Raw genomic sequence first — 13,330 nt, 5'->3', positions numbered from 1 at the left:
GCGAGACACCAAGGCCAAACTACAAAGTACAGCAGAAAATGACAGTTCAAAAATATACTGAGGAGAGGAGAGGAGAGGAGAGGAGAGGAGAGGAGAGGAGAGGAGAGGAGAGGAGAGAAGAGGAGAGGAGAGAAGAGAAGAGAAGAGGAGGAGAGGGCTCTGTGTAACCAGATGTGTCCCCAGCAGTCTAAGCCTATAGCAGCGTAGCTATAAAATGGTTCAGAGCTACCTGAACCAGCCCTAACTAAAAGCTCTGTCATAAAGGAAGGTCTTAAGTCTAGACTTAAATGTAGTTAGAGTGTCTGCCTCTTTGACCCATGGAGAGAGCTGGTTCCACAGTAAAGGAGCCCGGTAACTGAAGGCTCTACCTCCCAGTCTGTTTTTAGAGATACTGGGAGTCACTAACAGACCTGCGTTCTGGGAGCGGAGTGCTCTGGTAGGACAGTAAGGAATGATTAGTTCTTTCAGATAGGTTGGAGCTTTATCATTAAGAGCCTTATAAGTCAGCAGAAGGATTTTGAAGTCTATTCTAAATCCTACAGGAAGCCAGTGGAGAGAAGCTAAGGTGGGAGAGATGTGCTCTCTCTTCCTAACTCCTGTCAAAACCCTCGCTGCGGCATTCTGGACCAGCTGGAGACTCTTTAGAGAGTTTTTCGGACATCCTGACAGGAGAGAGTTGCAGTAGTCTAGCCTAGAAGTGATAAATGCATGTACTAGTTTCTCAGCATCACTCTGGGAGAGGATATTCCTAATCTTAGTGATACTGCGCAGATGGAAGAAGGCGGTCCTAGTCACGTGCTTTATGTGGGAGTTAAAGGAAAGGTCCTGGTCAAAAATGACTCCAAGGTTCCTCGCGGTTGTACTCGGGGTCAGGGTGATGCCATCTAGAGTAGCGATCTGATTGGAGAACGTGTCCCTGAGATGTTTAGGTCCAAACACGATGACCTCAGTTTTATCTGAATTCAGTAGCAAGAAGTTAGAGGACATCCAGGATCTAATGTCTTTCAGACAGTCTTGCAGATTGATGAGGCGGCTTCTGTCATCTGGCTCCATGGACAAGTAGAGTTGCGTATCATCCGCATAACAGTGAAAATTGATTGAGTGCTTCCGGATGATGCCACCTAATGGGAGCATGTAAAGAATGAAGAGGATTGGCCCTAAGACTGAACCCTGCGGTACACCATACGTAACTCTGCTATACTCTGAGTGGTCGTTATTAACATTAACAAATTGAAACCTGTCAGATAAGTATGACTTAAACCATTTTAGGGCAGGTCCTTTAATCCCTATTTCATGATCTAGTCTCTGCAGCAGGATGCTGTGGTCGATGGTGTCGAATGCAGCACTGAGGTCCAAAAGTACAAGAACAGAGACGAGACCTCTGTCTGAAGCTATAAGAAGATCATTAGAGACTTTGACAAGTGCTGTTTCAGTGCTATGGTGTTCTCTGAATCCAGATTGGAAAGCTTCAAAGAGCTCGTTGCTGTGCAGATGTTCATGTAGCTGCTCCAGGACAATCTTCTCAAGGATCTTAGAGATGTAAGGAAGGTTGGATATAGGCCGATAGTTGGCAAGGACATCTGGGTCAAGAGAAGGTTTTTTAAGTAAAGGGTTAATGACAGCCACCTTGAAGGCCTGTGGCACGTAGCCTGTGGCTAAGGAAAGATTGATTTGGTTCAGAAAAGAAATGTTAATTAAGGGGAAGACATCCTTAAGTAGTCTTGTCGGAACTGGATCCAGCAGACATGTGGCTGACTTGGAAGAAGTAATTGCAGAAGTTAAGTCTGATAGGTCGATGGGAGAGAAGCTGTCCAAGTGTGTACCAAGTCTGGGAGGTGCTTCTATGGGTATCGTAATCTGTGGGCCATTACTAGCAATTTTTGTTCTAATATTAAACTATCTTTTCGGTAAAGAAAGTTAGGAAGTCGTTGCTGCTGAGAGTTGGAGGGATGGATGGCTCAACAACACTATGGTTCTTGGTCAGCCTGGCCACAGTGTTGAAAAGGAACCTGGGGTTGTTCTTATTCTTTTCTATTAGAGATGAATAGTAATTGCTTCTAGCATTACGGAGTTCTTTTTTATATATTAATAAACTATCCTTCCAGGCTTGACGGTCTTCCTCATGTTGGCTGGAATGTGTTTTCCTTTCCAGCTGTCTGGTCTTCTGTTTCAAAGCGCGCAAGTTTGGGCTGTACCAGGGAGCTATTCTTTTCTGATTGATAACTTTCTTTTTGAGGGGAGCTACAGCATCAAGTGTTCCAAGGAGTGCTGCTGCAGTGCTATCCACAAGATAGTCCACCTGTGTGGGGGTGAAACCAGCATAACTGCCCATAGTATGGTTACAGAATGTGGTGAAGTCAGCATCACTGCCCATAATATGGTTACAGGATGTGGCAGCAAGCTCTGCTGGAATAAGCTCTTTAAATCTAGAAACAGCAGTGTCAGATAGACATCTACTGTAGCGGGATTTTTTCCCAGGTAGGATATAATTTGTTAAAGTAAATTCAAATGTTATTAAAGAATGGTCAGACAAGACGGGGTTCTGAGGAAGAACTGTGACATGGTCAGCTTCTATTCCATAAGTAAGTACTAAGTCAAGGATATGATTAAAAGTGTGAGTGGGTTTGTTTACCCTCTGAGAGAAGCCGACTGAATCCAAAAGTGACTTGAATGCAGTAGCCAGACAATCATCATCGACGTCCACATGAATGTTAAAGTCACCTACTATAATGACTTTGTCTGAGCTCATTGCTAAATTTGACAGAAAGTCAGGGAATTCTTCTAGAAACTCAGAATAAGGTGCAGGAGGACGATACACTACAGCAAGTAAGAGTGGTTTTTCTGCTTTCCAGTCTGGGTGAGAGAGGCTGACAGTAAGGCTTTCAAATGTATTATATGAACTATTATGTCTAGGGTTGATAATCAGATTTGACTGATAAATAGCAGCCACTCCTCCTCCTCGGCCTGTGTTACGAGGCACATGACAGTTAATGTAACTAGGAGGGGTAGATTCATTCAAACTAACATATTCATCTTGCTGCAACCAGGTCTCAGTGAGTGTTAATATGTCAATATGGTGACTTGTAATTAAGTCATTCACTAGGAGAGACTTGGATGGGAGAGAACGAATGTTGAGCAAACCACATTTAATAGTTCTATTAGTTTGGCTTGCTGGAGCAGTGGTTTTGATTTTAACTAAGTTGCTATAAACAACTCCTCTAGATTGGGGTTTAGGCTTAGACAGCCTCGAGGCAGACACAGTTTCTATAGGCTGGGTGGGTGACAACAAGAGGGACCCAGCAGAGGGGCGTCTTAAACTGCGGCTCTGCCTGCTGGTCTGAACTCTGGGTGCTTGTCAGGGATTAGCACGGCTAATAAAGTTCCCTATATTCCTAGATAGGAGGGATGCGCCATCCAGAGTAGGATGGACGCCATCTCTCCCAATCAGACCAGTCTTTCCCCAGAAGGAGGTCCAGTTATCTATGTAAGCCACGTCGTTATCTAAGCACCACCTAGACATCCAGCGATGGAATGAACGCATGCGACTAAACATATCGTCACTCACTAGGTTGGGCAGCGGGCCAGAGAAAATTACGGAGTCCGACATTGTCTTTGCAAAGTTGCACACCGAAGCCATATTAACCTTAGTTAACTCCGACTGGCGAAGCCGGGTGTCATTACCGCCGACATGGATTACAATCTTACTGTATTTAACCTTACGTTTACATGCCAGCAGCTTCAGATTAGCCTCAACGTCGCCCGCTCTGGCCCCTGGGATGCACTTTATGCTCGCTGGTTTCTCTACCTTCACGTACCGTAAAATGGAGCTGCCAATGACTAATGCCGACTTCACAGCGGGGCTGTGAGCAACAGAGTCGACATGTTGAGTTACGTTCTCAGCGGGTGTGTCGCTGAGTGGGGAAAAGCTGTTGGAGACGTGAAGGGGTTGGTGGGCCAACACGGGCTTATTGCGTCTATGTTTCCCTCGGTTTGTTGTCACCCAGCCGGACTGACTAGTTCCCGGCTGCTCGGGGGCTGGGAGGGAACTGCTAGCGGCGGCTAGGCTAGGTGGCTCCGCACCGGCTAAGCTGGACTGTGAAGCTACTATAGCTGGACTAGCCTCCATGGTGCGGAGCCGGGACTCTAACTCGCTGAGCCTCGCCTCCAGAGCTACAAACAAGCTACACTTATTACACATACCATTACCACTGAAGGAGGCAGAGGAGTAGCTAAACATCTGACACTCAGAGCAGGAGAAGGAGACAGAGGAGGGAGGGGAAGCCATAGCTAGTATGTTAAGCTAACTAGCGGACCTGTGGCAAATACAACAAGTTGAATGGAGAAATACAAAGAGAGTCCTGTTAAGGACTTAAGTGACAGAAAGTTGTGTTAATGTAGCAAAACGTGGTGCACACTGGTGCTTAAAGTGATTAAATTAGCAGAACACTAGACGGAGGATTGAGAAAGTCTAACACAACACAGCAACAGTGCAGCAGGTACAGGCAGGAAATGACGTAACACGCTCACCGTAAGTCACGCAGTCACGCAGCCACGCTAATCGAGCACAGCCGATCTGGGTGGGAGTAGTAGCGTTGACAGACAACCCCATTCAGCCAATCAGCAAGTTGGTGTAGTGACGGGGCTTTGCACCAGTCGGTCCCTGATTGGCCAACGTGCTGTGTCAATCACAGCGGCGACGCTGATTGGCTCTTAGGCCTTCTGAGGGTTTCAGGCCAAACGCTTACAGCGGATATGAGGCCAGACTCTCCCTCAGAAATGAAATGAAATGCATTTCCGGGAGCGGCTGGTTTACGAGGCTACATTACTGTAGCATTCCTGGCCAAGCGTACCGTGCCCAAGCTACACCTCTTCCAACCGCGCCGGGCCAGGGAAGTGGAGGAACACTTCACTCACACCAGCAATAGAATCCGGACTTTAGGGGGCAAACGTGCTTGGGCACAGTACGATTGCCTAGTGTGAGTGCACCCTAAAAGCTTTCTTCCCCATTTCTGTTCTGACCTTGAAATGACAAAAGTCCTGAGAGCGGAGACAGTAGAGACAGTAGAGACAGTAGAGACAGTAGAGACAGTAGAGACTGTAGAAACTGTAGAGACAGTAGAGACAGTAGAGACAGTAGAGACAGTAGAGACAGTAGAAACTGTCGGCTCTGTTATTATAGATTAGAAGAGATGATAAATAAGATGGAGTCATCTCAAGAACAGCCTTGTAAATCAGCACATACCAATGACCGAGCCGGGGCACATATAAAGATGGCCAATTTACTTTACTGTGTGTGTGTGTGTGTGTGTGTGTGCAGGCGGAGCTGCTGGACCCGGGCCCGGGGGGGGGGCCGGGGGGGGCCTATCTGTCCGGCCTGGAGGAGCTGGCGGACGGGGAGTCGCTGCTCTCCAGGAAGAAGATGAAGAAGACTGAAAGTGGTATGTACGCCTGTGACTTGTGCGACAAAACATTCCAGAAGACCAGTTCCCTCCTAAGACACAAATATGAGCACACAGGTATATATCACATTTGGACACTTGTTCTTTTTACCCCCCCTCCACCTGCCCCCTACCTACCCCAATGCTTCTTTTCTTTTCACCCCCCAGTAGGGAGGTTAAGCGACATTTGACTTCAAGTCATGATGCAAAGCTCCCCTTTGGCATGGAAGTACCTTAGGGTCATACAGATAAATCTATCCTAAGACACAAGTGAGATCACACTTTGTATCTGAAATAAACACGTTTTTAAAATGCCTTTTTTTAATTGAGAAAACACATGTTAAAAGCACATTCCATGTAGAATGTCCATAGAAACTACAATGTTTTCAGCTCCTGGATGTTATCTACAGCTTATTTGTGACATGATTGCAATATTTCAGGATTGTTTCTCAGTTTGAATGATGAACAGGGATCTAATGTTTTTAATCTGTAGGGTGGACTGACATAGGAAGCCTAAAGTCCAGTCAAGACATTCCATTATGGCTCATTTAAAATAAGAAATAAAGATACTGTAACATCATGAGATTGATAAGATGAGCATTAACAAGCATTTGCAAAAGTAAAACTCTACCAAAATAATGAAGCTTACCAGTTTATCAACATTACTCTAAGAGAGGATCTTAGCCAGCTATACTGCGCAGGTGAAATAAGTCAGTCCTCATCATATGCTTTATGTGGGAGCTGTGAACCTAAACTTCCCTATATGTACATAAAAGCTGAACATTGCTTATTAAGGGCGTTCTAAAATGTGTTAGTTTACTTTAGGAGCATAATGTAAAATGATTTCAGTATCAGGTTATATAAGCCTTAAATAATGTAGAGGGTCCAATGTGACCCATCTTTACATTTGAGAACAGTAAAAACATTTTTCCTTTGACTTTAAGATGACCCAGAATGGGTCAAACACATGTCATACATGTAAATTCAACTTTTTTTAAATCAACATACACAAGCAGTAACTAGTTATAGGTAGGCCTAGATAGATAGATAGATAGATAGATAGATAGATAGATAGATAGATAGATAGATAGATAGATAGATAGATAGATAGATAGATAGATAGATAGATAGATAGATAGATACTTTATACATCCCGAAGGAAATTCAGTTTCTCAGCTGCACAATAAACAAACAGTCATTCAACAGCAAGACATAATAGCCTACATTTTGACCAACACAATATTTGGCTAATGGGTCTTTCCTGACACCACTGTGATATGAATTACATCTTATTATTTAACTACTTGTATCAGTATAGTTTTATTAATGTTTTTACATTAATAAAACCCAATATCCTGTCACACAAGCAGCTCCATGTTGTCTCAGAAGCTGTAGATCTCATCCAGGAGCTGAAGGCATCAGGGGATCTGCCTGAGTATAATGGACAATCTACAGTAAATGGAATGTGCTTTTAACATGCGTTTTCTCAATTAAAAAAAGGCATTTTAAAAACGTGTTTATTTGGGATACAAAGTGTGATCTCACTTGTGTCTTAGGATAGATTTATTTGTATGACCCTAAGGTACTTCCATGCCAAGGGGACCTTTGCATCATGACTTGAAGTCAAAGGCCTATTTTTTGGGCTTAACCTCCCTACTGATGTCTTCAGTCACACTCCTCCACTGTAGCTGCTCCTCTCCTCTTCTGTTCTGTCTGTTCTGTTGTGGAGAGAAACACCTTAACATGTTCATTTCTTTACAGCTGGGGAGGGGGGGGACGTCCATTTATTACATTTATAGAAACTAACAGAGACAAACATCTGGTGCTCCTACATGAACACATGAACACATGAACACATGAACACATGAACACATGAACACATATTCCATCTCCAGTGTGTGAGGGCGGTTCAGAGGATGTCTCCATCAGCGTGTTTAGTTGCATCTAGACGTATGGCATCAGAACATTATGATGGAAACGCTGTAATTCAAACACAAACTAAAATCCGCTGGCTGGAGCCGGGTTTTGGTTGATTCTAAGAGATGGAAACAGTTCTGTTGAATTAAGTGTAACGTAGTGCACTTTAACCCCAACTGCTCCTGTGTTGCAGTTACCTCACAAGACAACAACATCAAGGTTTTTAGTGTAGGGTCAGCTGCAGCAGTCTCTTTCATTAATAAGGGCAGCCCCAAAAAATGCAGTTTAATGTCTATTTCAGTGTGCAGCAGATTTCCGTACCGTACAGCAGCCGTCAACCTGAATATACTCGGTTCAAGGTCCGATATAGAAATATAGCTATATTTTCAAAATAATAGCTCATCTCATAATTCCTCTCACCTGGTTAATGTGATTACTGCCTCTGAACTTCACTGCACGGGTTGTAAGACGCCACTTTCCTTTTCACAATTACAAGCTCTCATCTGTGAGACGCGAGCGATGTTTACTTTATGGTGGAAAAAAAACTGATGCTTATGTTGATCGACAAAATCTTAGTGTTATTTTAATAACCCGTGAGCACCTCAATCTCCAAAGAAATAACTATTACAATGAACAAGTGAATGGCCTTAGCCTATATCTTTTTTATTGTTTTTCTCCCCAAATGAGCTGGCCCTCTCTAAACCAGGAGAGCCACACGGGAGCCACAGCAGAGAGACGAAAGAGCCGCAGGGTGCCGACCTCTGGGTTAGATCAGGGCGCTTTCACACCGCTAGTTACAGCGTTACACTGATGCTGCATTCACCTGCAGTCGGGCAGACGGCCGTCGCTAACAAACCAGATGTCATTTTATTTTAGTCACAGAAGTCCAGAGAGAAGGCCGGTAAAACAATACCACATCGCCATGACAACGTATTGTCACAACGTGTATTGTTTTGCCTCGTGCTGCTGACGGGCCACTTGTTTACATAGAGCAGGGATGTCAAACTCAATTTAGTTCAGGGGCCACAAACAGCACAATTTAATGTCAAGTGGGCCGGACCAGTAAAATAATAGCATAATAACCTTTAAATATACTTTAAAAATTGCGATTTTCCTCTGTTTTAGTACATTAATAAGATGTTTACAGTTACTGAACTATCCTTTTACAAAACATATTATGAACCACCTGAAATTTATTGATAAAAATACGTGCAATTTCAAATTTTCACACTTGACAAATTCATCGTGAGGGCCAGATTGGACCCTCTGCAGGGCCGGTTCTGGCCCACGGGCCGCATGTTTGACACCCCTGACACAGAGGCTTGTTTATGTCCGTCTGCCCTCTGCCAGATTGCAGGTGAATGCAGCATGACTCCGTCTCTTTCAGTCTGTTGCATCACCTCGTTCCCGTCGCCCCCTCGTCACTCTGAGCAGGAACCACCGTCTCGCTTATTTCAGCTGTGTGTGAGTGTGTGTGTGTGTGTGTGTGTGTGTGTGTGTGTGTGTGTGTGTGTTTGTGTGTGTGTGTGTGTTTATGTGTGTGTGTGTGTGTGTGTGTGTGTGTGTGTTACAGTGAACTATGCCAGCTATGGTGGATGTTACAGCCGTTCCAGGTCTATTTGTGGCTACGATCTGCCTGCAAGTGTGTGTGTGTGTATGTACTTGTGTGTGTACTTGTGTGTGTGTGTCTGTGTGTGTGTGTGTGTGTGTGTGTGTGTGTGTGTGTGTGTGTGTGTGTGTGTGTGTGTGTGTGTGGGCTGTGTGTTTGGATGCGGTTCAGGCCGGTTGGCAGCGTCTGTAGCCGCCTGTTCAGTCAGATGGAAGAAATCTGTGTTCGTAGTAAATCCAGCAGAGTGTGTGTGTGTGTGTGTGTGTGTGTGTGTGTGTGTGTGTGTGTGTGTGTGTGTGTGTGTGTGTGTGTGTGTGTGTGTGTGTGTGTGTGTGTGTGTGTGTGTGTGTGTCAGGTTTAAATCCGGCGCTGTGATGTCATCGCAGCCGTCGCAGGTTCACGTTGCCTCGCGGCGTCTCAGGCATCTCGTCTCGTCTCGTCTCGCTCCGCCTTCGTCGTCACGGCAACGGACGGACACACACACACACACACACACACACACACACACACACACACACACACACCTGGTGCTGGTGTGGGGGCGGAGCTAAGTTAGTGATGTCATCGTTACAGATTATTGTCAGAGAAATAATAAAGTTACAACACTTTGAATGTGTGAAATCAAATATAATCCAAATATAGTGACATTACTATTGATATAAACATAATATTTAAAGTTTCTATGAACATGGAAACAACTTCTAACCCTCAGAGGAAACTTATTCAAATGTTTGAGGTTTCTTTTAGTCGTGTTTTGCAGGAAAAACACAGTTTTTATTTGGACCTAACCAACTGCTGATCGGCGGGCGCTAACCCTGGGCGGAGGGATACGTGAGTTGGTTAGGTCCAAATAAAAACTGTGTTTTTCCTGCACTTTGAAGGGCTGGAAAAAATTATATTATAGTGAACAATGGAACTGTGTATTTTTTTTTCACGTAAAACCTCTTTTAGGCCGTGAAAATAGGCCGTTTCTTTGGGTCTGTTCACAACACTGAGTTGATTACTTTCATTAAGACAAACAAAAAATGTATTACAAGTTTTTTGAAATTCTTTGTTAATATGAGCAAATTTGCATAAATTGCACCGTTTTGACGGCACATGTATATATAAAGGTGCTGTGGTGGTACCGGCATGAAAACTGGTATGAGTTGACTCCATCGGTCAACCGACAAGAAACCACTTTACATTTCAAGATGACTGCAATTTTTCAAGAATGCATTTTTTGTTTGTCTTAATGTAATTAATCAACTCAGTAATTTTCATGGAGATATCTAAAGGTTAAAAATGTTACCCTATTCATGTGAGAAAAATAATTAATAGGCGTATTATGGGATATATTTGGGTGTTTTTCTAAACTTTCCCCTAATAGGATTCTTCAGGGCTTTCTTTCCCTCACTCAGGACATGCTGAGGATACAAAACCAGTTGAGTTTGATTCTGTTGCAGTTTGTTCAACGTTGACCCCTTTTTTGGCCTAAAATTACTGGACTATTAGGGGCTATTTGGAGATCATACAACCACACTTTTTAAAAAAAAGAGCTACTATCCCTTTAGGAATGCAATTCTTATTCAGTCCTGGCTGATTCATTTTCAGTTAGTTTATGCAAATTGTGTGAAACTAAAGATTAAACAATGGTTTATTAGTGGCAGGTGGTTCCAAGCTGTGGCCAAAAATGGACATTTTGGAAAGTTCGCCTGAATATTTTGTAGTAAAATCTCAATAATTTTGTCCTGCTTCAATTAATCAGAATCAACCACTGCAGAGACAATGTTCACATGTTGTACAATGATTTTATAGAGAGTTTGAGCTTCATTAGCATTATTCTAAAGGGCACTCATCAAAAATATGATTTTGTTTTTAGGCGAATATTAATTTTTTTTTTTTTTTTTCTGTGTGTCATCTTCATTTACTCTTCACCAGTAACAGATAGACTGAAATTTACATATCTCAGCAATTTTTTCCCTTTACTATGACACCAAAAGTATTCAAATAGACCTTGTGGTTGCAGAGATATACTCTTTTTATTATGGATATGCCATTTTCGAGTTTTTTTAGTTATAAAATAGGCTGTTTTTTCTTGATGTGAGGAGGATGAAGACTGGTCTCTAACCTCTCCTCTTGTCCCCTCTCCTCTCTGTCTGCAGGTAAACGTCCTCACCAGTGCCAGATCTGTAAGAAAGCCTTCAAGCACAAGCACCACCTGATCGAGCACTCGCGCCTGCACTCCGGGGAGAAGCCCTACCAGTGTGACAAGTGTGGCAAGCGCTTCTCACACTCCGGCTCGTACTCGCAGCACATGAACCACCGCTACTCCTACTGCAAGAGGGAGGCGGAGGAGAGGGAGGCGGCCGAGAGGGAGCAGGCAAAGGAGGGAGGAGGAGCAGGAGGAGCAGGAGGAGGAGAAAGAGGAGGAGAAAGAAGAGAGCTGCTGATGAGGAACGCTGCTTACCTGCAAGGGCTCAGATTCCCCGACACGGAGGAGATGCAGGAGGAGAGAGGAGGAGGAGGAGGAGGAGGAGGAGGAACGATGCTAAGGGAGGAAGGAGAAGGAGAAGGAGAAGGAGGAGAGGAGAGAGGAGGAGAAGAGAGAGAAGTGGATAAGGAGGTGACAGACAGACAGGAGGAGGAGAGAAGTTTCAGTTTCAGGGAAGGAGAAGGAGAGGAGGAAGAAGGAGAGGAGGATGAAGGCGACGTGGAGGTTAAAGATGCGACGCAGCAGCAGATGATGATGATGATGAGGATGGAGGAGGAAGAGGAGGAGCAGGAGGAGGAGCAGGAGGAGCAGGAGGAGCAGGAGGAGGAGGAGAGCTCACAAGGGAAGACGGACGGTCGGGACTGACCGATGGACAAACGGACAGAAAAAGGAAAAAAAAAAGAACATTTAGTTCTGTCGCTCAGCTTCTCCTCACAGGGAGGGGCTTTTAATCTGAAGGGTCAGTCGGGGCTTTTATTCTGAAGGGTCAGGGCTTTTATTCTGAAGGGTCAGTCGGGGCTTTTATTCTGAAGGGTCGGGGCTGATTCTTCCTGTGTTGTGGCAACAGTCGGACTGATCTGTGACCTTTGACCCGTCAGGTTGTAATGTGGCGACTAGTCGCTGCAGGAAGCCAAACGAAGCCACCGGCTAATTTTCAAAATAAAATGCACCGTTCCCATGGAAACGATCTGAACAGAAAACACCAGCGTGGCGTCGGTTCTCACTGTTAGTTGAATAAATCTGCGTTCATACGGTGACGCGTCGTAGCAGACTTTAGCGTTTTTACCGTTTAGACGGGAACGCCACAACAGAGCGTTTTTACACTTTTTTTAAGCCCCAAAAACGCCGTCGTCGTCTAAACTAAAGGCACATCCCATAAAATATTTAGTTGTTTCCACCTCCACCATATGTGTGAATTTGCAAGATGTCGTGGGTCCTGGTGATTCCCTCCGTCCGGCGGAGCTGGAGGCGCCTCTGACCTCTGATCCAGCGTCTTCCTGTCAGTTAGCATCAGTTAGCATCAGTTAGCTTCGTCCGCTAACTGTTCGATGTGTCCAATCAAAACGTCCAAAAAACGACTTCCTGTTGTTGTTACCACGGCGACGACCGGTGGTTTGACACTGTCTTCCTGCAGCTCTGACGGTGCGTTCACACCGGCCGCGAATTGCCCGCTGAAATATTTGTTTTTACTCGCAGCATTCACGTGTATATTTCGCTTGAGTTCAATACTTTGAACTCAAGCGAACGGGCGAATTTCGCATTTTCGCTTCATTCGCGTCGCGCCATTCGCGCCACCGGCACAAATTTGCGTCCATTCGTGTCTGTACATTGACATTGTCGAGTTTGCCCGCTGGAATATTTAAGCAATATATCCCTCCAGTCCTCCAGGTGGTCTATTCTCATTCTACCACTCTGAGGGGAGTTGTTCCCCCTTAGAGTGGTAGAATGAGCAGAGACCACGGACTGGAGGGATATGTTGCTTTTATAAAACGGTTACCAATAATGACAATATGAAAGAGGGATACGCAATCAATTTCATGTAGTTTTATTTAGCCAGAAATACATATTATCCAATAAAATAGCCTCATTGTGGAAAAACTAGTCCCACCTCTCCAGACGTTAGCTCCAAGTAGCTCTGTCACTGCTCAGTCCCCTCTACCATTGTTAACCCTCTGGAGGTCAAAGTTCACCTTCAACATGTCAATTACACTACTTTACTACATTTTTAACATCCTAAAAACATCAGCTGTCTTTTGCTACGGACTGCAACAGTCCGTTGTCATGGATACATGACAACAACTTCCATTCATACCAGTCATACGTGCCTGAGGCGGAGTGATAGTCTACGCTGTGATAAGGCTTTAGAACAGTAGCCGTGGTAACTGCTCATTA

At 44.5% G+C, this 13,330-nt stretch overlaps 2 protein-coding genes across 2 annotated transcripts in view; one reads left to right on the top strand and one right to left on the bottom strand.

The window, feature by feature from the left end:
• The window catches only part of LOC146965760 (zinc finger E-box-binding homeobox 2-like), a 74,979-nt gene extending 62,660 nt beyond the window's left edge, over positions 1 to 12,319 (top strand). The window contains exons 9-10 of the mRNA XM_085765303.1: positions 5,318 to 5,516; positions 11,109 to 12,319. Of these exons, the coding sequence (XP_085621429.1) occupies positions 5,318 to 5,516; positions 11,109 to 11,803 (894 nt within the window). The 3' untranslated portion in view covers positions 11,804 to 12,319. The remainder of the gene's footprint in view (positions 1 to 5,317; positions 5,517 to 11,108) is intronic.
• On the bottom strand, positions 1,923 to 4,285 carry LOC146965761 (uncharacterized). The gene is made up of 2 exons (XM_085765302.1): positions 3,893 to 4,285; positions 1,923 to 3,847 (listed from the first exon to the last, which is right to left on the bottom strand). The coding sequence occupies exons 1-2, from the start codon at positions 4,283 to 4,285 to the stop codon at positions 3,356 to 3,358; spliced, it is 885 nt and encodes a 294-aa protein (XP_085621428.1). The 3' UTR covers positions 1,923 to 3,355.
• Positions 12,320 to 13,330: the final 1,011 nt, after the last annotated feature.

Source organism: Trachurus japonicus, chromosome 21 (assembly GCF_045865225.1).
Source record: "Trachurus japonicus isolate A0001 chromosome 21, Traja_1.0".
In the NCBI taxonomy this organism is placed as follows: Eukaryota; Metazoa; Chordata; class Actinopteri; order Carangiformes; family Carangidae; genus Trachurus; species Trachurus japonicus.
The sequence above is the reverse complement of the archived record's forward strand: the minus strand, read 5'-3'. Positions and strand labels throughout refer to the sequence as shown.

Bases quoted from the DNA above. Each gene is read 5' to 3' on its own strand.
- LOC146965761 (XM_085765302.1), bottom strand. From the start codon at position 4,285: ATGGCTTCCCCTCCCTCCTCTGTCTCCTTCTCCTGCTCTGAGTGTCAG. The intron at 3,848-3,892 runs GTAACTCAACAT...CCCGCTGTGAAG, and splicing joins GCGACACACCCGCTGAGAAC to TCGGCATTAGTCATTGGCAG.